At 44.7% G+C, this 27,466-nt stretch overlaps 1 protein-coding gene across 1 annotated transcript; it reads left to right on the forward strand.

Annotated features, from left to right (window-relative positions):
* The first annotated feature begins 600 nt into the window (after nt 1–600).
* Nucleotides 601–27,154, forward strand: crtc3 (CREB regulated transcription coactivator 3). Its single transcript, XM_034529724.1, is given in 16 exon segments — nt 601–1,933; nt 4,346–4,453; nt 5,531–5,659; nt 8,600–8,661; nt 12,991–13,015; nt 13,017–13,054; nt 14,511–14,614; nt 17,194–17,244; nt 17,346–17,431; nt 17,893–17,942; nt 18,655–18,875; nt 19,615–19,850; nt 21,364–21,627; nt 22,520–22,603; nt 23,648–23,846; nt 25,729–27,154. Coding segments are annotated over 16 exon segments (1,989 nt in total). The 5' UTR covers nt 601–1,801; the 3' UTR covers nt 25,929–27,154.
* The last annotated feature ends 312 nt before the right edge of the window (nt 27,155–27,466 follow it).

Genomic DNA, 27,466 nt, shown 5'->3' on the forward strand with positions numbered 1-27,466 from the left:
ATTTTTGAGATACCATGTCATTATTTTATATATAAATCAGTCATTAATTTATTATTTTGATAACGTTTCTTATTTGGAAACACTAAGTGCGTTTCTCATTATTTTGAGATACCATGTCATTATTTTATATATAAATCAGTCATTAATTTATTATTTTGATAACGTTTCTTATTTGGAAACACTAAGTGCGTTTTTCATTATTTTTGAGATACTATGTCATTATTTTGCAATTTTAATTCACAGTTATTATTTTTAGATATTAAGTTATTATTTTTGATAAAGCTTCTTATTTGGAAAAACTAAATCGAGATGTTAATTAAATGCATAATTATTTTGAGATATATAAAAACATTTTTTTAAATTATTATTAGAAGTCTTTATTATTATTATTTCCAGATATTACGTCATTATTTTTCTCATAACAAATAAAAGGATTTTTTTTTTTGTGTTCGCTGTTTTCAATTCCATAGTAAATAAATACATATTTTTTAAACATAATAATGAATATTAAAGAAGACCTTAATAGATTATAGTAATCCCGTAGAGACGCGGAGTCCCCTTTGTCGCCGCCCCGTGGCCTCCCCGGGTACTGACGCTTGTTAAACGGGGGGGGGACGACGATAACGAGCCAGCGGATCTTCTCCGCTTGTCAACCGACGGCGACTAAGCTGGAAAACATTAGCAGCAAATGTCGCAGAAGACTTTCTGGTCTTCACGGCAGCGGAACGCAGGAGGAGGGGAGGCGGGCAGACGAGCTTCTTTTCCGGGTATCTTTCACCGGACTCGTCCCGGGCGGTTGGAGCTTGTCTCGTGGATTATAAACACGCCGAGGACATCGTCAGTTTTTTAACGGCGGAATTGTGGATTTACTTCCATATTTGTGTGTGTGTGTTTTTTTTTATTTTTACCGGCTCGATGACGGTTTAACACACAAAAAGAGACCAACTTGTTTGAAAAGCGGACCGTGTTTCCCCTGAAAGCTCCGGGGGGGAGCGTCGCCAACTGGCGTTAACCTCCGTGTTTTTTTCCACGGCACACACACACACACACACACACACACACACACACAAAAGTTGCCTTCTAACAATCGCGCGCGCGCCCTTTGAACAACCGGGTTGCCCGATGTTCGAGAGCGAGACCCCGGAGTGGTTGACAGGTTGACGAAGTGCGCGTCGGTCAACCCAGAAGCCCCCCCCCCCCACCGGCCGTTGAGATGTCGCGGACGGCGGCTTAAGGAGCTGCTGCCGTTACTCGCACCAACGGCTCACCGACGGGCGACAAAGCGATGCGTTCAAACAAGTGGTTCAATGGGGGAGAAAAAAAGACGTCAACGTGAAGTTGTGTCGCGCCGTTAAAACCTCCTTTTTTTTCCTTCTTTTTTTTTGTTTAAACCGACACGTCGTTTCGCTCCTTAAGTAAATAATAAACAACAAACACGTAAACAGACACGGGTGTTTTTATTTTACGTCGCTCTTCAGCTGTCAAAAAAAAAAAAAAAAAAAAGACAACTTTTTTTTTTTTTTTTTTTAGCTTTAGCTTGCGTTAGCTTAGCCGCGGGAGCTAACGGCGCTAGCTCGGCTTACGGTCACACACACACACACACACACACGCACACGAAACTACTTCCGCCGACCGGGAATGTGTGTTTTTTTAAAAGCTCCGATGGGTTCACGGCAACGCTCACTTGGAGACTTTGGGCAATAAGACTCCCGAGCACCGTCTACCACTTTTTATTTATTAATAGTTTCACCCCGACACCCTCCACCCAAGTAGCCGAAGTTGTGACACTGCGGCCCGCACGATGTCCGGATCCCCGGGAACTGGTGGCTCGAACCCCCGGAAGTTCAGCGAGAAGATCGCGCTGCACAACCAGAAGCAAGCGGAGGAGACGCGGGCCTTCGAGCAGCTCATGACGGACCTCACTGTTTCACGGGTAAATGCACTCATTCACTCAGCCGGTTGTCATTTTATTTGTGTCTTTTTTTGTGTACTTTTGTGGGTGTTTTTCTTTTCTGACGTCCATTGAAGCTCCTCTCGTCGCGCAGCCTCGGCTGGAGCGAGCTGCTGACTGAGATTGCTGGTATTCAACCAGTGCTGCTTGTTTTCATTCAGCAGTGGCAAACCCTGTTTTTATGCAACAACAAAACAAACAATGAGGAAAACAAAGTTTGGAACAGCATATTATTAAAAAATAAAAAATAAACACACAGATTTGCAGACATTTCAATATACTGTATAAGACCAACAGTGAAACAGGAAATGGAGAAAGTAGCTCCTCTCCATCTGCACCACCCACCATTTATCCATATATATATATATATATATATATATATATATATATTTGCTCTTGTAAAGCTTGTACAAATAATAACACATAACAGCTGACAAACAGTCTGTCAGATTTCTTTCTGTCATCTTTGTGGTATTAACCAAAACTATATTTAGAATTGTTATAGGAAAGCAATTTCAAAATAATGTAGATTTATCTGCTAATATTTTTTATTTCATTATTTTAACTAATAAAATGTCAGAAAATATGGAGTCCAATGTGATGCTTTTCACTGATTTTTATTGTTAGAGGTTGGAACCACAGAGTGTTTCTTTTGTTTTATTAAAAATTTAACCGCAAAAGTGAGATTATGAAATGAATAAATATTTACATCTTTACCCCGACTGTTAACGTGAACCCACACAAATATAGATAATCAGTAATCAGATCAAGGATATAGTTTATTTGATTTTTGGAGAAATTTGAGTTGGTACGCGCTTATTATTACTAATTAAGACAATGTAATCGTGTATCACAATAACTACATTTCAGTCCTTTTCAGAAGTGTCCCAGTCAAAGGAGCAGTTTGATTTTACATTTTTTTTAAATTTCTCCTTTTCACGTCGATTTGAAACGTACACATTCGGAGTAATAAAAATAGTCTTCAGCGGGCCGGCACAAAGACCCTTTTCACATTATCCTCACGCCGCCGGTCGTTCACAATGTGCTCTTTCTCCGAGAGGCAGAGTGCCTGAGTGGCCGGTCGGAGAGGATGTGGGTTTTCTTTTTTTCTTTTTAAGGTGGCGACACTGAAAGAAGTTTGCCATGAGGTATGAACTGTCAGTGACCCGCAGAGAGACAGAAACATCCAGTGAGCCGCCGGCTCACAGCTGGAGTTAGAAGGCGCTGCTTCCACGTTTCCTCCAGCGGCCACAGGAGTGGAGGCTCTGGAGTGCACACGCAGACTCTCGGCTTCCCCCCGTGAGCGTCTGTGTGTTGGATGTTATGTAACGGGGGTAACGCCGACACTTGAGAACGAGGTTTTAAATGGGGATTTTATTTTTTAATATTGTCTTAGATGGGACTGGAACGAAAATGTGTTTTCGGCACTTGATGTCCTTCTGTTTTACGTGGCGGGGGACTTTCGTCATCAGACATTTATTGGCCACAGTTAGCGGAGAATTGGATTTTGGCTCCGTGCTACGTTAAGGTGTGAAATGATCCTCCTACGGCGGTCGGAGAGGAGCCGGCTGGTCGCTTCTTTTGTGATTATTTAGAGGGGGGGGGGGGGGAAGACAATTAAATAAGAATTTGTATTCTCGTCTTTCTGGAGCAGCAATACCAAAAAAAGTTCCCAAATGATCACTTAGCTTTAAAGATAAAAGACATTTAGCTAAGCGATCATCTTTCATTGATGACCCCCCCCCCCCCCCCCCCCCCCCCCCCTTCACCTTGTGATGAAACTCCGTATGACGTCACACACGTTACCTGCCGCTCCACCAACAGGTGGAGGTTCTGCTTGTTGGTCACATGACGTGATGCTCTGCTGCTGTATCTGACTTGTTCTAGCCTCACAACATCATATCTAAATATTGCCTTTGTGGTTTTGGTGCTGCTTTCAAAGACGGTCAGAATTCTAGACGCTGAAACGTTTAAATACGAGCGTCTCGTCATCGCTGCTCTCGCGTGTCTCCATTCTCCAAATAGATAAAGATCAAATGAGGTCGGTCTTTGAGCTTCAAATGTCGCCCTTTTCGGCGGTCTGAGGAAGAAAAGCCCCTCTGATGAGCCTCCTCCCCGATAACAGCCGCCGATTGGCTGCCGCGACCTTCCCGTGGCAGAACAAGCCTCCTCCTGTTTTCTGCCGGGTCGGGGCATCGGCTCCCGGTTCGAAGAGGCCCGAGATGCCCCCTTCCCCCAGACCGCGTCGCATCATTGCGTGTCCCCCCCCCCCCCCCCCCCCCCCCCCCCCCCCCCTCTTTTTACAATCGTAAACATTGCAAGTGGTTTGAATTCATTTAGCTGCGTCTGTTCATTTAGTTGTGTTTTTTTGTGTGTCCCTCTTTTGATTGACAGGTGCAGTTTCAGAAGGTCCAGCAGCTTCGCCTGACGCAGTCGCGGGCGCAGTACTACGGCTCGCTGCCCAACGTCAATCAGATCGGCAACAACAGCACCGACTTCCAGGTGAGACACGACACCTGTGTGATGGGGGACAGTACACAATCTGGACTGCTCGTCTGGTCCCACACAACTTACCTTTGTAGTTAATACTTAATTCACTTTTGAATTACGGAGCATCGGTGTGATTCTAATAAATCAGTCTGAACTCCATTTTGATGTAAAACTACACGTGAATATTTTGTTTCAAACGAGGCTTCAAGGTCCTGATCTCGTTCAGGGCTCTGAGCACATTGACTCCCCAATCTTATTACATTATTGTTGTAATATTAAAACCATCCGTGATGCAATGTAACTGAGTACCTTTACTCAAGTAGTGTACTTCCAGTAAGTACATTTTGGAGTACAACCCAACAGTATGTCGGCCTCCTCGTACAGCTGACATGATGATGAGCTTCCTCCATTCTTTTGGTCTGCTTTGTACTTTGTACTTAAAGTGAATGTTCCTGATTTTACTTACGTCAGTAACATTAGTCAAACTGGAATATAATATTCATAACGTATGTTTTCATTAGTGGACAATCACCTGACATTTAATGATGGTTGTGTTTTCGTTAGCTTAGAATGAACCAAATCCTGTCCTCGGTCCTTTTTTTAATATACAACTAAATACACTAACATGTTCAAGGTATTATTGCTTTTTCCTCTCCTTTTAGTATTTGTAAATGGCGCTGATTTAAAAAAACATACCAATGTGGTGAAAGGTTCTATAAACCTCCGGCTAAACGTCAGAAACACTTCTGGACCTCGAGATGAGCGAAGCAGCTTCTCAGAGAGCGATGAGTAACTCTGCTGCAGGAGATGGACGAAAAGATCAGAGCGGCGCTTCGCAGCACTTCTTCAAGCGGTTCTGTGCGATGTATAGCGGCACGTATCTGTGTCGGCTGTCTAAGGAGTGAGGCATGCTGGGATACGGAGGCTGTCGTCTGTAATGCGCGGCAGTGGAGACAGCGGGGGGGGGGGGCTTTAAACTTTAAATAAGTTCATCTCAGTCGTACATAAGAAGTGGACGTTGTTACGAGCAACTGTGAATTAAATTGATTTAAATGAATGTCTCACGTGTCCGACGTCCCTCCTCTTCAGGGCGGCTTCCTGTCCGGACTGGACTCGGCCAGAGGGACCCGCCACCACGGGCTGGTCGAGAGGGTCCACCGGGACCGCGGCCGCATCAACTCTCCCCACCGCCGGCCCGTCGACAAGCACGGACGGCAGATATCCTTCCAGAGCTTTAAGAGTCGCAGCGCCGCAGCCCTGGGAGGCCTCGCGGGGCAACCTGCGGCGTGGAAGTGGGCGTTGTGGCTTCCAGGTGGTTGCTCTTTATTGTTGTTGTTTGTTTGTTTTTAATGGCGGTTTGTCTTTTTTTGCGGCGTGACGACACTCGGCGGTGTGGGCAGCTGTTCGGTCGCCTCGGGAATCGAATGAGTCATTATGCTAATTTGAAATGTGACGCAGACGTCGCTTACGCCTAATGGACATCAGTGGCTCCTCGGTGTGTGTGTGTGTGTGTGTGTGTGTGTGTTTTGCATATAAGTGTTTTTTCGCGAGGAAGCTGCAGAAGGGTTTAATTGTAATGGTGATAACACACAGAGTGAGGAACATGAGCGTTGGTTCTAAACCCCTTTTTTTAAAACCCATTTCCCCAAGAGACCAAAATACAACATTTTAATGACTGTTAGCGGTTTGCATGATGGGGGCTCCGTTATATAACCTGCTGCACAGCTGGTCACCGTGTAGGTTGTCACATGGCGTTTTGAGGAGGTGTCGCATGTATGTAAAAAAGTGGTTGAATTGACATTTTAAGTTCTAAAATAATGGATCGACGTGTGTGTGACTTTGAAACACTTTCCAGGAATCCTTCATCACGACTTCCACATGAGTCGTGGTGTTCATCTTCCACCATGCTTTAGTGCTACGCCGGTTAGCATACACCCAACAGCTCATTACGCCATCCGTCTTCCTGGCTGATCCCCAAGCAGTTTTTTGTCGGCCGTAGATTTATTTTTCCCCCAAACTGGATTCACACCCGATGTGTCACATTTACACGAGCCGGCCCACGCCCCCACGTCGTAGCGGTCTGTTTCTTCCTTTCCTCCTCGAGACGCAGATGACTCACTGAGCGTCACTCGCTGAGCGTCACTACGCCGTGTGAGCTGCAGGGAGTTGGTCCTCCAGCTGGAGATTCAACGTAACGGTCGTCATGGTATTCCACGTTGTGTTGTCTCTTTACTGTTTGACATCGTGGGCGTTGGTTCGGCTTGATGTTGATGGGCCGACCGACGCAGAGTGGGAGAGGAAAGATGGTTCAATGAGCTCTGAGGTGTGTGTGTGTGTGTGTGTGTGTGTGTGTGTGTGTGTGTGTGTGTGTGTGTGTGTGTGTGTGTGTGTGTGTGTGTGTGTGTGTGTGTGTGTGTGTGTGTGTGTGTGTGTGTGTGTGTGTGTGTGTGTGTGTGTGTGTGTGTGTGTGTGTGCTCGTTGGCGTAGATGGTGTGTGTGTGTGCTCGCTTGTTGGCGTAGATGGTTGGTGTGTGTGAGTGTGTGTGTAGATGGTGGGTGTGTGAGCGTACGTGTGTGTGTGTGTAGATGGTGTGTGTGTGTAGATGGTGTAAAGGTCAAAGGTGAAACGTGTCGTTGATGACAGAATATGTCCCAGTGAACGTCTCACAGGTTGTTTTAATTTAGTCTTAAAGCTAAAAAGCTCTTCAAGCTCAGCAGAGTTGAGAACCGTCTTTCTGTTCCTGCGTTTGTTCCGTTGTTCATCTTTTGGTCGTCCGTAGCAACGCTTCTCTCTCTCTAATCAGACTCTGTGGACCGGCTCACGGTGTCTACGGGTTTTCTTCAGGAACAGTCCAGATCTCTAGTAAGACGTTGTTTTGGGCTCATTGAGTGCAGTGCATACACATTTCTTTGTTATGTCGCTGCAGTATTAATAGAGTTATTAATAGAGTTATTAATAGAGTTATTTGAAGAACAGCCTTCTGCGATGCACGCGTAATTTACTATGAATTCTTCACACGTCATTTGGGGGCGGGGGGAGAAAAGGAACATTGTGTAGTGCAGTTTGTGGCTCTGGCTCATCCAATTACTGAGCCAAGAAAACAATCTAGAAGTGGTTTGTTTAACTCTGATTGGCTAAAGAACATGTGACAGTCGTGCGTGAGGTAAGAACCAGACAAACAACCGGTCGGACGGGGTGGTTTCCGTTCCTCTCGGTCGCGTTTGTGTATTTTTGGAAAAGGGGGCGTGTCCCACGTTGGGTGTGAAGGGGGTCGGCGGAGGTCCGGTCTTCGCGCGCCGCTGATAATAATTCGTCCGAGGCCGAAACAGAAGTCGTCCTTGTGTTTGCTTTGTTTATTTGGTCAACACACACACACGAGAAACAGTTTCTAGAGTGACAGCCGGTGAGATAGTCCCGCCCTCCCACAGACAATGCCAGGAACTACGGCCTTCAGTAGTAAATCAAAGAGTTCCATTGTCCTCCTTTGTGTGTTTTCTTTTACTCCTCTGAACACGAACACTCATCCTCTCATTATTCCCACGTCGACGTCGGTTTGTAAATTCCTTTTCCGAGGTAGTAAACATCGTTATGGCAATTAAATACGTACGCGTAGTAGTTATAGAAATGAAGTTAAAGTTTCCCCGTGAAATCAAAATAGATGGTCGTCACCCTAAACGCTTGTATCGGACTCAACGGTTACAAAGAAAACATTCATTAGGTTTATAATATACAAACATAAAGGTCATATTGCACTTATTTAACTATATATATATATATTTCTCCGTATTTCAAGATTCAATCTTTCCTGTGAACCAAAATATTTGATGTGCTTATGTGAACTAGTACCAACAGGTTTCAACTAATTATACATACCATGACATCTGTTATGTCAGTTCACTTGTAACCACAAGGTGTGTGTGTCCTCCGTCACTCCAAAGCCACGCCCACTTCCAATCGAATGTGAACGATTTAAATTTATATTCCTCTTGTTATCGCAATGTTTTGACGCCACAAAAAAAAGTTGTAATTTCCCCAATAGACTTCTATAGGACCAGAGGAGTCGCCCCCTGGTGGCCACGAGAGAGAATGGCGCTTTAAGACGACATCCGTGTGTTTTCTCTGTGTTTGTGCCATTAATTCCCTTGACTGAAGCCCACATCGAGAGCTCTCCGTACGGCGCCGTGTACCTGTCCCCGCCCCTGGACAACAGCTGGAGAAGGTGAGTGTCGATACCTGAACGTCTCCATTGTGTTTCTCGTCTTCCTCCTAAACGTCAGGCACCGTTTCCTGTAGCGTTTCCCATCAGTGAGAACTGTGTGTAATCGGTGGCTGTGCGGGTCCGATTGGAGGTCGGGGGGGGGGGGGGTGGTGACCTTCAGGGTGGTTTCAGGTGCTCGTCCCTGAAGGCGGCGTCTCCCTAAAGGTGTTTGACAGACGGCCTTTTCGCGTTAAAGGTCGTGCCCGACGGCAGCCGCCCTGCTGTTTGGGGACTGTGTTGTCACAGCACCACCGGCCCCGTGGTGTAGTACCAGTACCTGCTGCACCACTCGGCCTTGATGGGAGCTCTGGTTGGTGAACTGGAAACCTCAGCGTTTACAAGAGAGTGAATTAAAGAGGGCAAAAGAAGAAGCTCCCCCTCCCCCTCCCCCTCAGTCTTGCTCTCCACTCGTTTCTGTTGTTTATGTGCCGGCTTGGCCGCCCGCCAGCCGCCCTTCCTCTCGTCTTCCTCCGCAGACACAGACGTTTTCTCTGGCCTCCGTGTCGAGCGTCTGTTAGCGGCTTCGAAGCGATGGCCCCCACGCCCTCTCGTCATTGTTGACGGCACATAAAGAGAAAGGAAAAAAAACTGGTTGGCTGAGGAGAGTGAGAGCCATGTGGCACAAAGACTGTTGAATGTGTTCAAGCTTTACAATTATATATATATATATATATATTTTTTTTTTCTTTATATAAAACTGCTGGAGCATGAATCAGTTTAAAAAAAAAAATATTTATTTAGTGATGGACGCCAGCTTCAAACTTGATTTTCGGTTAAATTCAGTTTATTTTTGTATTGCCCAAAATCACATGTTACAAAACTCCCCTCAGAGGGCTTTACAATCCGTACACATACGACAACCCTGACCTTTGACCTCACATCGGATCAGGAACAACTCCCCAGAGAAAACATTTCAGGGGTAAATAAGTGAAGAAACCTTCAGGAGAGCAACAGAGGAGAATGAACAGAGTTACATAAACCTACATAAACATGACAAATGTATGAATGGACCTCCACAATCCATGAAACAGAAGGGGGGGGGGGGGGGTCACATGCTCTCTGTAAACGGCTTTAAATCAGAACCTCGCTGCTTTTAGATTTGTTAAACAAAGAATAAGTCCATGTGACCTTGTGAGCGACGGCTCGTCTTTCATCTCCGCGTTTCAGCTCTGTCGGGTCTCGGCAGGCCGAGCCGGCGCCTGCAGCACATTGTCGCCGCGGTGTGTCACGCCCTTAAACTTCCCCTCAGCCCCGCCCCCTTCTGGCTAATTTCACTGTCGCGGGCAGAGAAATGAGCCAGTTTCCCCTTTTTGTGCTTTGAACCGTCTCGTTGGAACACCATGGCAGAGACCTGTCAATCACCTCGTAGCCCCGCCCCTTAAAGCACACCCTGCTTTATGGTCTGTTTGACTCTAAATGGACCATAATGGACTAAATGAACACCGCGCTGTATTGAAGAAGACTTGAAACAAGAGATTGCGATATGTTGTCCTTAACTTAATTACGTAATTCCAAGCGTTCAAGTTCAAGTGTAACTTTTCATCAACCTCTCAGGGAACCAGAGTTGCATCACCTTGTGTTTTCCTAAATTTCAAGGGACATCAGAGCATCCGGTTCAGTTTTCTTTGATTGACCTGACGAAAACGCTCCTTTTTTTTTTTTTTTAGAAGAGAACGAAATGTGTTCCTCCACTCCGCCACCTTTTCACGTGGACGTCCTTTCAAATGCAGCAATACATCCCGGTGCTGCGTATCGAGCCAGGAGAGCTCTTCCTGCTGGTAGAGCTGTGCCTACATGTACCAGGATGCATTGCGTGGGAGCCCGCGGCGCCTCCTCTCTGCACTTCTCATAAATACGTCCGAGAGTCGGTCAAAACACTGAAGACGTTCCTCTGCACTTTGTTTGAGTTAGTTTGCGAAGAGACGTTCTGGTTTATTTCAAGTTCCACTGCTAACAAAAGTGTGTTAAACATCCTTTTGGCACCCATTAATCCTTCAACCTCTATTATTTACACAATGGGCCTTGCAACCAGTTTAGGAAGCTCTGTCTTCAAGTAGCATCCAGAGACCACGCCCCCCCTCCCTCCCCCGGCCTTACAACTACTCAACTACTACGTTATGAGGCTTTAATTATTTACCATCAACACTGATTGGACTTCCGCATTAAAAAGGTCCCGTAATGGTCTCCGGGCTCTGGTGGTGTAGCAGATTCCCTCGCCTCAGAGGGGGAGCGAGGCCGGCGTGGAGCGACGCCAACAACATCTGCAGCGCGTTACGGACCTCTCGGAAACAACGGGGACGCGGACGTTGTCAATTACAATTTCAATGCCGAGCTTTCGCGGTCTCTGAGAGGTCCAAGGTCGGGCCTGAGCTCGTTCACACAGGCTCAGTCTGGCACACACATCGGATCTTCCCTTTTTTCTTCTCTCTTTCAGGAAAGGAGTAGAGATTTACCATCTTTGACCATCTGTAGAGCGTTAAGCCATCGTTTTCAAAAAAAAAATATATATATATATATATATAGGCTTTATCTATTAATCTTTGTAAGCAAATTAACGTTCCCGACAATTTTTACTGACATTTCTGCATCGCCATCACGGTACGCTCGCCTTTTTTAATATCAGATTTCAATGTTAAAAGTAGGTTCCTATTATTAGTATAATATTGGGCTTGAAAGAGTCTTACTGGACTCCTCGAGTCCTGAGACATCGCAGACCATCTGTTTCAGGGTCAGTCCCACGCCCTCGTCCGGCTCCACTCGCCCATCTCTGGTCTGCTGTAGCTGTACCGGCTTCTCTCGGGATGGATTTCTCAGACCAGGCTCCCTGGAGAGCTGCACAGTTCCCTCTTTGGGAGATGCAGTGTGATGATTCTCCATCTGTAAAAAGACTGCTCTGGTTGTATAGAAGTCTATGCTTCATGTGTTAAAGCTGCATTCTCTCTACTGACCACCAGGGGGCGACTCCTCTGGTTGTATAGAAGTCTATGCTTCATGTGTTAAAGCTGCATTCTCTCTCCTGACCACCAGGCGGCGACTCCTCTGGTTGTATAGAAGTCTATGCTTCATGTGTTAAAGCTGCATTCTCTCTACTGACCACCAGGGGGCGACTCCTCTGGTTGTATAGAAGTCTATGCTTCATGTGTTAAAGCTGCATTCTCTCTCCTGACCACCAGGGGGCGACTCCTCTGGTTGTATAGAAGTCTATGCTTCATGTGTTAAAGCTGCATTCTCTCTCCTGACCACCAGGGGGCGACTCCTCTGGTTGTATAGAAGTCTATATAAATGAGTAAACATTGTAAACATTAGTTTTTGGTCTCAATCTCTAGTTTCAAGTCTTCTTCAATACAGCGTGATGTTCATTTAGTAAATTATGGTCATTTAGAGTCAAACAGACCATAAAACAGACCTTTAGGGCGGGGCTTACTGTGATTGACAGATCGCGTCTCTCCGTCACTCACGGCAGTAACGAATACAAACCAAATCAACATGTAATCGTGTCAGAGGGTTATTTATTGGATGGGTGGAGTGCATTATATATATATATATATATATATATATATATATATGCCACTCGTCCCGAGTGATTTGACACATCCGACGTGGCGGTGCATGAAGGGACGCCGCCCTGCCCCGAGAGAGGCCCCCGCAGGACAACCGCAGGCCTCCAGGCGTTAATGTTGCATCAAGGCCTTAATAATGTTCTTGGTTTTCAGTACGAGCATCCAGCATGGCTCACTTCACTTTATTTACACCCGGAGTCTGTTCGCCGAGATGTGAAGACGAGCTCCACCTCCACATCGAGTGCTCCGTTTTGAGGACAGTGTTGCGTAACCGTGTTTCGTGTTCTGGTGAGCAGGCAAAAGGAGAACAAAGAGAACTCGAGCACCAGCGGAGACTCGCTCGAGTTCCTCTGTTCTGAAGAACCTCTTGTGCTCGTTTCTGAGCACTTTCCTCCTCCAGAAGAATCCACTCGACGCTTCAGGCTTCAGACGATGACCCTCCACATCGAGTGTTTTCCTTCGTTCCTCTCTCCTCACACACACACACACACACACACACACACACAGCTGCAGGTTTATAAACGTGTCGCCTGCCCTCTGCTTTGGATTGAGTGTCTTTCGTGGTTTGTTCCTCACGTGTAAGACGGTGTTGTGTCTCAAGTGTTTTGGTTCTTTCGTCCGTCCACGTGAGGCCCGCCTCCTCCTCCTCCTCCTCCTCCTCACACACACTTTTAGAGGCGGGGTCTCGACATGTCTGTCATCTCTTTCCTCTCTCTCTGTCTCTCTGAAGGGAACAGCAGCCATGGACCGAGGAAAAAACGGCCTGGGTTGAGATTATTATCACAACTCAACAGGTGACCCTTGACCTCTCTCTCTCTCTCTCTCTTTTCTCCTCTCTCTCTCCGCTTCATCCCTCGCTCACTAAGAGGCCAACAGTTCTTTGTCTTTGTCTTGTTGCAATCTCTCCTGGCTACGTCTCAATCCTCTTCTTACATCACAGTAATCCTCTTTTCTCCCTCCTGAAGCGCTGAGATTGTTTCTTCATTATGATTATTGTGACACATTAATCAATAGTTCCTGTCTCACTAACCCGGCTTTAGGACTCACGGCTCTAACGTCAAGGCTCCTTTTTAACATCGTCTCTCTTTCAGCCTCTTCCAAGCGTCTTTGGAAACGTTTGTTTGTTTGTTTGTCAACATGAATCCACTTTGAGTTGACCACAGAGGTCTGATTACATCCGTACGCCTAATTGTTTGAACGTTACATCAATATTTGCTTTGTTTATACATGAACTTTTGATAAAATTTGCTTATTTGCTGTCATACTGTGAGTATGGGATCATATATCTGTTAAATATGTCACAGATATTGATATAATAAAATATATTTTTAACTAAACGAGTTGCATGGCTCCATAGATTAATGATTTGTCTTTTTAATTTGTGGATTATTGTTATTATTAACAACTGAGCACAAGCTTCTTCACCTTTTTTGTTTCTGTCTAAAGTACAAACAAATTACATTTATAATAAAACAAAACTGTTGAAGGAACCGGGATCAGAATGCCTCCGATAAGCCCTTATATTGTTATATATTTTATTATATATATACACACATTAAAAAAAATGTATTCTTCCCAAACACAAGCGGCTATATGAATGAAATTGGCTTTATTTATTTAAATATGTAAATGTAAATTAACTCTCTTTAAGACGGCAAATATGCACATTTCCCAAAAGCATCAGTATTTTATAGAAGATAAACTCATAATGTATATAAATGTGGACTTTAGTCCCACACTCGTTAAAGATGCTTTTTTAATGTATTCAAATGTTGACTTTTGGCTTTTTAATGTAAATCAGTGGAAATCATTTAAATTGTGTGCAGCGAGCTCGTAATGTGGCACGTGTTGCTGATCTTTGTTATTTATTTACATATTCTCTGTTCACATGGCGCGACTACATTAACGAGCAAAAATTATTAAAACTGTGTGTGTGCACAAGTGAAGACTGAGTTTTAAGCTCATATTATAAACGTACAACCGTGATGACGACTAATCTCTTGTAGGTGCTCTTATGGATAACACACGTTTTCATCACTGATCCCAGACCAGTTTCTGTGAGGATGTTATTTTGTGAGTGAGGTCAGTGTGAAGGCAGCTTGTGTGTGTGTGTGTGTGTGTGTGTGTGTGTGTGTGTGTGGAGGCAGAGCAGGAAGTGACTCACGTTACGGCCCTGAGAAACCCTCTGCCTCTGTCCGAGGTGCTGGAACACTCGTCATCATCTTCCTCCTCTTCCTCCGTCCCACACAGAACCAACTCGGACTCCGCTCTCCATACGAGCGCCATGAACCCGAACCCCCAGGACCCCTTTGGCATGAACCAGCAGATAGGTCGAGGACCTCTCCAGCGCAATGGTGAGAGACACACACACACACACACACACACACACACACACACACACACACACACACACACACACCACCACCACAAGCTACTCGCCTTCAAAGAGCCGTTCCTTTGTTGTTTACACTGTTGGTGTCCATGTTTGAGAGGTTTTCATGTCTAGAAATCTGCTGTTTCTCGCTACTAAAGATCCATAATTTAGACCTTTAAACCAAGTGTATGTGTGTGTGTATATATATATATATATATATATATATATATATATATATATATATATATATATATATATATGCGTGTGTATATGTACATATATGAAGTTACCCAGGGAACCCTTGTGTTGATTCTGGCGGCCCCTGTGGACAAACGCGGTGTTGTTTACACGCACCAGATTCCCAGATGATGCCCCATCAATTGGACATGGTCATTAAATGCCTTTCTGAATTACAACATCCCTCGGTGGCTCTGCGGCCTCTTTTTTTAAAAAGACCCCCCCTCCCCCATAAAATAATATAATCGAATTTCTGCTTAAGGGCTTAATTTGAGTTCCCTGACATAAACAACCCGCCTTGTTTCCTGGAGTTAGTGTGAATGACCGTGTGTATCCGAGCTGGTAGGATCTATTAACGGATAATAAAAAGGCTGCTGGATTTGTTCGCAGTATAAAACAGTATTTCTTTAAACTGGAACCGGTTCACGCAGGCTGCTCCCGTCGTAGTAATCATGTTTATAGTGTTTGTGTTTCTCTGCCGCTGGTCATTTATTAACAGAGAACACAGTCCATCCAGCCGGCTGCTTCTCAGTCTCGTTGGGCCACTCGGCTTCACAAATCACAGCCCTCTGTTGGTTTGAAAGGTTCTGTTGATACCTTTTGTGGCCGTAATTGTAATCGGTCCAAAGAATTCATCCTCCTCCCTGAGCGGTTTCCATCGGGGCGTCCAGCGTGTGATGAAGTGTGCCGTGGACGAGAGGAGCCCTCCTCTCGCTGTGTTTAGCCAACCGGTTGTATAGAAGTCCATGCTTCATGTGTTAAAGCTGCATTCTCTCTCCTGACCACCAGGAGGCGACTCCTCTGGTTGTATAGAAGTCTATGCTTCATGTGTTAAAGCTGCATTCTCTCTCCTGACCACCAGGGGGCAACTCCTCTGGTTGTATAGAAGTCTATGCTTCATGTTTTAAAGCTGCATTCTCTCTCCTGACCACCAGGGGGCGACTCCTCTGGTTGTATAGAAGTCTATGCTTCATGTGTTAAAGCTGCATTCTCTCTCCTGACCACCAGGGGGCGACTCCTCTGGTTGTATAGAAGTCTATGCTTCATGTGTTAAAGCTGCATTCTCTCTCCTGACCACCAGGGGGCGACTCCTCTGGTTGTATAGAAGTCTATGCTTCATGTGTTAAAGCTGCATTCTCTCTCCTGACCACCAGGTGGCGACTCCTCTGGTTGTATAGAAGTCTATATAAATGACTCTACTTCTCTTGATGTATTCTCTCAGTAAACATTGTAAACATTAGTTTTTGGTCTCATTCTCTAGTTTCAAGTCTTCTTCAATACAGCGTGATGTTCATTTAGTAAATTATGGTCATTTAGAGTCAAACAGACCATAGACAAAAATGTGCTAAAACTGTTTATAGCAGCAATGCGATTGTGCAACAGTTGCATCACTTAGTCAGTATAACGGTTTTAATGGATTCCTTCTGTTGTCTAGCCTAAACTACTGTCAGATATTTGATTTAGTCTCATCTCAGTGAAGTGCTCTGTTAGTTCTCTCTAGTAAACAGTTATGCAATTTACATATCTCAAGGTTTTTTTGTGAAGAGGTAAGAACAGGAGGAGTGGATCTGGTCCGCGCCGCCTTTTTGTCAAGATTTAAACGAGTAATAAAGTTAGTAAAAGTCTTGGTTTGGATACATATAAAGGGTTCAGGAACCCTTTAAAATCATAAACACTATTTTCCAACAATCATCTACTTAAACTGAGAATGAACTAGTGACAAAGTTATGTTCAGGAACTGTGGAAACGCAGTGACGTCACATGCAGGTTTAAGTGGTCCAAAACTCTGAATAATGCACGTTACGTCATCCTTCACATTTAAATATTAGTCACCGCTTGCTGGTAACCGGGATCATTTTTATTATTATTTTAAGCCACGATAACTTCTAAGCACGTAAGACCATCACAGAGCGTGTTCTCCCCCCGGGGTGTGAAGGCCCGTTTCAAAGAGAAGCCTTCAAACGCACATGTGAAAGCGATGAGTAGACGTGAAGATGACATCAAGAGACGCACAAAACAATATTTTCCTAATAAGTAACAGAGCGCACGGGAAGTGTTGTGGCCAAACCCAAGAAGTCCGACACGGGATAGAAACGGAGTTCAAAGCAATGGCATCTGGTCTTCAGTGAGGAGGAAGAGAGGCCTCGTTTGTGGCTCAATAAAAACAACGGCTGTCTTTTTCCTCCCCATCATCAGCTCGACGTCCGATTGTTGTGCCAGACATGTCGGGCTATTTCAAAATGTTCCTCGGCTTTAGTTTTTTACTCTTTGCTTTATTCCCCCCCCCTTCCTGTTTGTTTGTTTTTTGTTTTTCTCGTGGAGGCTGGAACGCAGCCAGCGTAAACGAGGCCGAGGTGGACGGCTCCGGTAACGGTGAGTCGCACATTCCCCCCCCGTCGAGTGACCGAGAAGACGGCCGAGATCGGTTCGGCTGTGAGACGCGTTGTTTTGATTCCGCTTCCTCTCCCCCGCAGTCTTCTCCTTCCCCGCCATGACCACCGAGGACAATCTCATAGGAGTCAGTAAGCCGCTCCCCAAGCAGCTGTGGGAGGCCAAGAAGGTGAGCCGAAGTCTGTCTGACGGGCCGGTAACTCCACGAGAAAGCGGACCATCGTCTGCATATTGGCGTTTACGACAAAATGCAACTTTCTGGACGTGCCTAAATTATCTTTTAAAAGGGCCAAACGTTACATGTGCGGGATAATACGCTTTTTTCGCTTATTGACGTACACTGGAAGGGGAGGGACTTAGCCTCACTATCCAATCGGGCGGGCGCCTGGCAAGAGAACTGTAAATGAGAGGAAAGCGTCCCAGTCTTCGGGGTATTGTACCGTTTTTTTAAATGCAGGATATTGCAATTACTTGTTCTGGCATCAGAATAACATGCACACATGTACATTTAGTATGTTAGAAAGCTGAACAGAAATCTCAAGTTTGCCATCAACATGGAAATAATAATCTGAAGATTTAAATTGCAGTGTTGGAGTGACGTCACCTCGATCGTACTTCTTTGTGTTTCAGGTCCAGTCTCTGGCGTCGAGGCCTAAATCATGTGAAGTGCCTGGAATCAAGTAAGTCTGAAGATCACAAATAAACCTCCCACTTTTTAATTAATCGCACCGACATCGTCATCGGTGTGACGTCAACAATAATAATGCTTTATGGGCATGAAAGCTCTGGTCAGACAGGATGTGTGTGTTCCTCTTTACAAACTCCAGTGGGATTCTTGGGGCGATGTTTTCCGTCTCTGCGCTCGTACTAGCAACTCATTAGCTTTTGTTGCCGGGCGCATGTTCGAGCGTACTTTAGGGGTTTTATTGTCGCACACAAAGCAATTTAGTCTTCTGCAGAGACTTAAGAGATGTGAGCTTCTAAGAAAGATGTCCTCTTGATAAGAGGACGTCTTGACCCGGCCTCTTTGTTTCCTGCTCCCTCTTTATCTGATGGAGAGAGAAACCATTTGTGTGTTTGTGGAGCCAAGCGCTTGTTCATTGTTTAGCGCTGTGTGCCAGTTAGTGTGTGTGTGTGTGTGTGTGTGGGGACGGACGGACAACAATGAGTCACTGTTGCTGCTCATACGCTGTTAATGCAGCATACGAGCAGAAATGGAAATGAGAGAAATGATGGAGGAAATGGAGAGAGTGGGTGGGAGGGGAAGGATAAAAAAAAACTGTCTTTTCAGTTTTGAAATGGCACATTTAATGACCCCCGCGTTTTGATTTTGCACAATATTTACATTGATTTGAAACGCCGTCGTTGTTCTCTCGGTTCTGTCCGCTGCAGCATATTCCCGTCTCCGGAGCAGAACCCGGGTCTGTCCCACTACCAGGGCTTGTTGAACACCAGCGGCTCCCTGCCGGACCTCAGCAACCTGCACTTCGCCTCGCCGCTGTCCACGCCGCTGGACCCGGAGGACAACGGGGGCTACTCCAACCTCAGCGGGGGCAGCAGCACCGGAAACCTGCCGGCCGCCATGATGCACCTCGGCATCGGCAACTCACAGGGTGGGTGGAGCACAGGTGTGTGTCTGTGGGGGGCGGGGGTGGGGGGGGGCACCTCTTTATTTCACACTGTGACGGTCAAACTGATTTATTTGTGCTTCACTTCCTAAAAATATACATACAAACACTAAAAGAGATATATATATATATATATATATATTTTTTTTTTTTTTTTTTTTCTTCAATGTTTCGTGCCACACTGAATGAAATGATATATGTGGTTTTGGGGAATGTCCGCCTCCGCTTTTGTCTCCGTCGCTTACGTTGAATTTGTCTCCTGTCGCCTAGCAACGCGACTCTTAACCGTGGTCCACGTGGTCGCTCGGTGTGAGAACCTCATCTCTCATTTTTTCTCGTCTTTTGTGGGTTTTGGAACAATTCGAAGGTCTGGAGTCGGGAGTCTCTTTGAGCCGGTTCCAGGTCTCCTCCGGCCCGACCGCACATTCTGGGTCGCTCTCTGAATGATCTCTCTGTCTCTCCGGCTTCCTCGCTCAGCTTGGCCGAGCACCAGAGCCCAAAGAGGCACTTTGACCTCGTTCCGGCTTCGCCACAATCGTCTCTCTTCTTCTCCCTTCAGATTTCCCCCGCTCTGTCTTCTCGTTTTTTTATTCGCTTCTCCCTTCTGCTCTGCGTCTTTCTCGCCCTCCCCGGTCACAGAATGCAGAATGTTTTTTGTGTGTTCGGTGGCTGGAGAGCATGCATCATAACTTCCACATGTCTCTCACCCCCCCCCCCTCTGCAGGTCTATCCTCGTCTCTGAGCAATCCCTCCATTCAGGCGACCCTCAACAACTGCCAGCTGCAGTCGTCGCTCAGCAACCCCTCCATCAACTCGTCCCTGCGTCTGTCCAGCAACTCCCCCCGGCGGCGGCCGGCTCCCATCAGCCCCCTCACCTTGTCCCCCGGCACCGAGCAGCGCCGGGGTCTGGCCAAGCAGCTGTCCCCCACCATGTCGCCCTCGCTGTCCCCCATCACACAGGTACGCTCCCCGGATAGCGAGAGCAACAACAATGTGATATAATGCCAGACGTATTCTCTCCTCTCCGACCCTCCATGTAATTATAGTTTCTGAGTTTTTCTTGTCGCTAAATGTCACAATCTGCACTTCATTGTGCAGCAATAACAGAACCTCGTAATTATGACAACATAATCTGTTTGTGCGGAATGAGAACATCTTGAAACCACTTTTGTACAATCATGTAAAATAAAGTTTGACGTCAATTATGTTCCTTCTGCTTTGATGAGTGCAGCTGAGGAATGACTTGGAATGACTTGAATGAATTTGAATGACTTGAAATGACTTGAAATGACTTGAAATGACTTGGAATGAATTTGAATGACTTGGAATGACTTGAAATGACTTGAAATGACTTGGAATGAATTTGAATGACTTGGAATGACTTGAAATGACTTGAAATGACTTGAAATGACTTGAATCGACTTGGAATGACTTGAATAAATTTGAATGACTTGGAATCGACTTGGAATGACTTGAATGAATTTGAATGACTTGAAATGACTTGAAATCGACTTGGAATCGACGAATGACTTGGAATCGACTTGGAATGACTTGAAATGACTTGGAATCGACTTGGAATGACTTGAAATGACTTGAAATCGACTTGGAATGACTTGAAATCGACTTGGAATGACTTGAAATGACTTGGAATCGACTTGGAATGACTTGAAATGACTTGAAATCGACTTGGAATGACTTGAAATCGACTTGGAATGACTTGAATGACTTGGAATCGACTTGGAATGACTTGGAATGACTTGAAATGACTTGGAATCGACTTGAATGACTTGGAATCGACTTGGAATGACTTGGAATGACGAATGAATTTGAATGACTTGAAATTACTTGAATTGACTTGGAATGACTTGAATGAATTTGAATGACTTGGAATCGACTTGGAATGACTTGGAATCGACTTGGAATGACTTGGAATGACTTGAAATGACTTGGAATCGACTTGAATGACTTGGAATCGACTTGGAATGACTTGGAATGACGAATGAATTTGAATGACTTGAAATTACTTGAAATTACTTGAATTGACTTGGAATGACTTGAATGAATTTGAATGACTTGGAATCGACTTGGAATGACTTGAATGACTTGAATGACTTGGAATGACTTGGAATGACGAATGAATTTGAATGACTTGAAATGACTTGGAATCGACTTGAATGACTTGGAATCGACTTGGAATGACTTGAAATGACTTGAAATCGACTTGGAATGACTTGAAATCGACTTGGAATCGACTTGGAATGACTTGAAATGACTTGGAATTACTTGACATGACTTGAATGACTTGAAATGACTTGAAATCGACTTGGAATCGACTTGATTGACTTGGAATCGACTTGGAATTACTTGAAATGACTTGAATGACTTGAAATGACTTGAAATCGACTTGGAATGACTTGGAATGACTTGGCGTCAGTCTTCAGTGACTCCTGCTGGCTTCCTCCGTCCTCTGTAGGGAGTTGCTTTGGATACCAGCAACATGCCAAGAGAGCCGCCCCCACCCTATCCGCTCTACCAGCAATCCCAGCATGCAGTGGACCAGGGCCGGCAACATCAACAACAACAACAACATCAACAACAGCAGCAACAACAACAACAGCAACAACAACAGCAGCAGCAGCAGCAACAACAACAGCAGCAACAGCAGCAGCAGCAACAACAACAACAACAGCCTCTTTCGCCTCTTCAGAGCATCCCACTGGACTTCAACATGAGCCAAGTAAACGTGTGTGTGTGTGTGTGTGTGTGTGTGTGTGTGTGTGTGTGTGTGTGTGTGTGTGTGTGTGTGTGTGTGTGTGTGTGTGTGTGTGTGTGTGTGTGTGTGTGTGTGTGTGTGTGTGTGTGTGTGTGTGTGTGTGTGTGTGTGTGTGTGTGTGTGTGTGTGTGTGTGTGTGTGTGTCACACACTAAATCCTGTTCAGTGCACCAGTCTCTGATGTTCTGCTCACTCTTGATGATCATAATCAGCTTCTGCCTCCCTGCGGGGCATAAATGAATGCGGGAGATTAGATTCAACATTATAATTTTATTAAATAAAACCATCTGGTGACGTAGAAAAATAAAAATGGAGGAAAACAGGAGAAAAAAAACCAACACACAGAATCGTGTCTCTTTATTTAGTTGCTGCTTCACTATATGTGCTCATATAGGGGAGAAAGTGCTGTATGCATAGACTTATTATTATTATTATTATTACACTTATCTTCCTCCTTGTGTTCAAATTAAAAGTTACTTATTCAAACGATGGCTGGCAAATCTTCTCAAAAACAACCGCAGACTCTTGATGGGAATGAACCTTGTGTGTAAATGTGTCAATATTTTCCCAGAATCCCTAGTTTTGTCCGTCCAAAAGTCCAAATCCTAAAGATATTTACTTAGAACCAGTAAACACTCTGGAGAAGAGTTTCTAAACAATTAATATGTATATAATATTTTTGTCGAATCAATTCCCGAGAAACCCTTCATGGTTACATTGTGGTTTGCTTAAAGTCTCACGTTGACTATTGATAGTTATTTATTTATTTACATCACACACTTCGTGAAGAACGGCTTTCTTTCTCCAGATTTGATGGAGTTTTGATGACTTTTATTTATTATGTTTTTCTCTACCAGCACAACAACATGGCGACGCTCTTCAACGACCCCTTCATGGAGCAACAGTTTTCCAATCGCCAGAACAAGACCCACCCCTATCAGGTACAGGTACACACAGACACACACACACAGACACACACACAGACACACACACACACACAGACACACACAATCGTAAACACACGTTTAAGCCTGACCATATTTGGAATAAGGAGGGAATAAATTAAGAGAAGTCATTTATATAGACTTCTATACAACCAGAGGAGTCGCCCCCTGGTGGTCAGGAGAGAGAATGCAGCTTTAACACATGCAGCATAGACTTCTATACAACCAGAGGAGTCGCCCCCTGGTGGTCAGTAGAGATAATGCAGCTTTAATACATGAAGCATAGACTTCTATACAACCAGAGGAGTTGCCCCCTGGTGGTCAGTAGAGAGAATGCAGCTTTAACACATGACGCATAGACTTCTATACAACCAGAGGAGTCGCCCCCTGGTGGTCAGTAGAGAGAATGCAGCTTTAACACATGAAGCACAGACTTCTATACAACCAGAGAAGTCGCCCCCTGGTGGTCAGGAAAGAGAATGCAGCTTTAAGTCATTATGTGGAAAAAACTGCGGCCGCTACGAAGAACAATGCTTCGTAGTTTAAACAACACGTTGATAGCTGCTACCAGTATTAGTGAGTTAGGAAATATGTTTAACCCTTTGAGACCCGAAGCAAAACATTAGGTGAATTAACAGAAAAGACTCTTACCGTCAACACGTTTACTTTTGTCCGCCATGTTTCTGAGTAACATCACGTCAACTCTGCAGGATGAGCAGCAAAAAGAAACATGTTTTGACTTGAAGGGGCATCCGTGTTGATTTTTAGTCGGCGTTAACTTTTCCGATTATGCTGTGAACACGAGGGCGTTTGATGTTCCGACGTTTCCACAACAAGCATAAAGCAGAACGTTGAAAAATTATAACTGTTTTCACGGAGTAAAGCCACAGAGATAAGCCACGCCCCCTCTCCGACGCAAATAAACCACAAATAGACGTGCAAGCTCAACAGATGTTAATGACATCACCGGGCCGCCGACGTGAACTCCGCAACTGATTTTCGTCTTTCTTTTTTTTTCTCTCTCCGCCGTCTGCCGTCCAGTTGGACCAGTTCGCTCTGCTGGAGAACGCCATGAGCTCCACGGCGGGGGGTTCCTACTTCGACCCGTCCACCTCTCTGCTCTACTACTCCCAGGCCGCGCTGTCGGGGCTGGGCGGCGGCCTGCAGGACTCCATGCACATGAGGTCCAACATGCTGTACTCTAACTGCAGCGGGGGACTGCCCAACATCATCCTCACTGGTGAGTCTCAGCTAGTGGAGGCCACCACAGGTGCATCCTGGGAAAGTTAATTTAAATTTCTTTGTGGCAATCTAAAAGATTTGTATGAAATAATAATGCAATATGCAGCATGATGTTTATTTAGTAAATTATGGTCCATCTAGAGTCAAATAGACCATAAAGCAGGAGATGCTTTAGGGCGGGGCTTACTGTGATTGACAAGTCGCTGCCACAACCAGAGACATCCACAGTCCAAATATGGTAACTTGTGTTAAAGAAAACAACAACATGGCGACATCACACAACATTGGAAAGGCACATTGTAAGAGCGGGGAAGGTCTTGAAACCTCTATAAACCTTTATAAAGAGTGTTACGTGTGTCTATAGAGAGTGTTACATGTGTCTATAGAGAGTGTTACATGTGTCTATAGAGAGTGTTACATGTGTCTATAGTGTGTTACATGTGTCTATAGAGAGTGTTACATGTGTCTATAGTGTGTTACATGTGTCTATAGAGTGTTACATGTGTCTATAGAGAGAGTGTTACATGTGTCTATAGAGAGAGTGTTAGCTGTGTCTATAGAGAGTGTTACATGTGTCTATAGAGAGTGTTACATGTGTCTATAGAGAGAGTGTTACATGTGTCTATAGAGAGAGTGTTACATGTGTCTATAGAGAGTGTTACATGTGTCTATAGAGAGTGTTACATGTGTCTATAGAGAGTGTTACATGTGTCTATAGTGTGTTACATGTGTCTATAGAGTGTTACATGTGTCTATAGAGAGAGTGTTACATGTGTCTATAGAGAGTGTTACATGTGTCTATAGAGAGAGTGTTACATGTGTCTATAGAGAGAGTGTTACATGTGTCTATAGAGAGTGTTACATGTGTCTATAGAGAGTGTTACATGTGTCTATAGAGAGTGTTACATGTGTCTATAGAGAGAGTGTTACATGTGTCTATAGAGAGAGTGTTACATGTGTCTATAGAGTGTTACATGTGTCTATAAAGAGTGTTACATGTGTCTATAGTGTGTTACATGTGTCTATAGAGAGTGTTACGTGTGTCTATAGAGTGTTACATGTGTCTATAGAGAGTGTTACATGTGTCTATAGTGTGTTACATGTGTCTATAGAGAGAGTGTTACATGTGTCTATAGAGAGTGTTACATGTGTCTATAGAGAGTGTTACATGTGTCTATAGTGTGTTACATGTGTCTATAGTGTGTTACATGTGTCTATAGAGAGTGTTACATGTGTCTATAGAGAGTGTTACATGTGTCTATAGAGAGTGTTACATGTGTCTATAGAGAGTGTTACATGTGTCTATAGAGAGTGTTACATGTGTCTATAGAGAGTGTTACATGTGTCTATAGTGTGTTACATGTGTCTATAGAGAGTGTTACATGTGTCTATAGAGAGTGTTACATGTGTCTATAGAGAGTGTTACATGTGTCTATAGAGAGTGTTACATGTGTCTATAGTGTGTTACATGTGTCTATAGAGAGTGTTACATGTGTCTATAGTGTGTTACATGTGTCTATAGAGTGTTACATGTGTCTATAGTGTGTTACATGTGTCTATAGTGTGTTACATGTGTCTATAGAGAGAGTGTTACATGTGTCTATAGAGAGAGTGTTACATGTGTCTATAGAGAGTGTTACATGTGTCTATAGAGAGTGTTACATGTGTCTATAGAGAGTGTTACATGTGTCTATAGAGAGTGTTACATGTGTCTATAGAGAGTGTTACATGTGTCTATAGAGAGTGTTACATGTGTCTATAGAGAGTGTTACATGTGTCTATAGAGTGTTAGCTGTGTCTATAGAGAGTGTTACATGTGTCCATAAAGAGGAGCTGTGGTGAGTGTTGTTCACCCCCCGTCGTCTGCTTCTCCCTCTCAGATGACTCCAGCCTGTCGAAGGACATCAGCAGTGCGCTCTCCACGGTGCCCGAGTGCTTCGACTCGGAGGGCTGCTTCCCGCTGGAGGACGAGCTGCGCATCGAGCCGCTCAGCCTGGACGGTCTGAGCATGCTCAGTGACCCCGACATGGTGCTGCCCGACCCATCCGTGGAGGACACGTTCCGCAGCGACAGACTCTGAACGCGGGAAAGAGAGAACGAATAATCTGAATATGCACGCACGCGATCTCCATGGGGCCACTGCGCATGCGTCCACTGCCACTAAGATTAATTTAAATGTGAAAGACACACCGCGTGCGCAGTCGAGCACACACACACACACACACACACACACACACTTTTTAAACGAGGAGGCTTGTGAACAAACACTGTTTACAGGCAAAGTTGTGACGCTCAAGCTTGTTTCTCTCAGACGTTTTGTTTTTAAATGAGTCGGATCGATTCAGTTTGGGTTTCCACATCAGCTCTGAGAGTCTGCCCCGACCCCCCCGACCCCCATGACCCCCACGACCTCCTGGAACCGAGAAGACTTGGACGAACACGTGAGCCCCGACCCCGCTTCTCTCTCTCTCTCTCTCTCTCTCTCTCTCATCAGCAGCTCACAGCCACCTGAAGCCATGGCAACGTCATCACCGTGGTTACACGCCACAGCAACCCCCATCACAATGCTGAACGCACACATTGACTTTATTTACAGCACATCTGGAAGCTGAGGAGCAGTGACATGTCAGTGTGTGAACATCTGGAAGCTGAGGAGCAGTGACGTTTGTCAGTGTGAACATCTGGAAGCTGAGGAGCAGTGACATGTCAGTGTGAACATCTGGAAGCTGAGGAGCAGTGACATGTCAGTGTGAACATCTGGAAGCTGAGGAGCAGTGACATGTCAGTGTGAACATCTGGAAGCTGAGGAGCAGTGACATGTCAGTGTGAACATCTGGAAGCTGAGGAGCAGTGACATGTCAGTGTGAACATCTGGAAGCCCTGTTTCAGGTGAAGTAAAGACCAGCTGTGGTTACTTCAGGCTCTTGAACAATCGTGGTAGAAATGAAGACTAGAGAGATTACAGCTTTTTGTTTTAAATGTATTTCTTTACATAATGGTATCAGATTATTTTTGAGATGTTTGCCACAGATGTGTATGTGTAGATATATATATGTACACGTATATGCATATGTATACAAATAGTTAAATATATATATATATTTATATATATGTACACAGATATATATATATATATAAATATATATAAAAGCCTCAATTTCAGTCTTGATTAGAATGCATTTTCAAACTCGAAACAAAAAGGGCAAACTGTTTACAGAGATGACATTTTAATAAAGTAAATATTACTTCAGAGTATAGATTTTTGAATTTCTAATTAAGAGAATAAATTCTGAGATGAATTTTGAACGAACGCTTTATTTTTCCTTGAGCTTTGACGGCGTCGAAATCCCCTTTTTTTTTTTTTAACGTAAAAAAAAGAAACTTTATGAATTGCTTCTGTTTTATTTTACATTTTGTACTGACTTGTAACGGCGCTTCTATTGTTTAAAGTCTCCCCCCCCCCCCCCTCCCCCCTCTCTGTGGACATCGGACATCATGTAACTTTGCACTTAACCTCTTTTGCACTAATTGGTTCACGTGTGTTGTTGACACCTGGTCGCCATGTTGTTGTTGTTTTCTACCTGCTAACCCAAAGACTCTTTACTTGACTACATGTGT

The sequence above is a fragment of the Cyclopterus lumpus genome, chromosome 3 (assembly GCF_009769545.1).
Source record: "Cyclopterus lumpus isolate fCycLum1 chromosome 3, fCycLum1.pri, whole genome shotgun sequence".
In the NCBI taxonomy this organism is placed as follows: domain Eukaryota; kingdom Metazoa; phylum Chordata; class Actinopteri; order Perciformes; family Cyclopteridae; genus Cyclopterus; species Cyclopterus lumpus.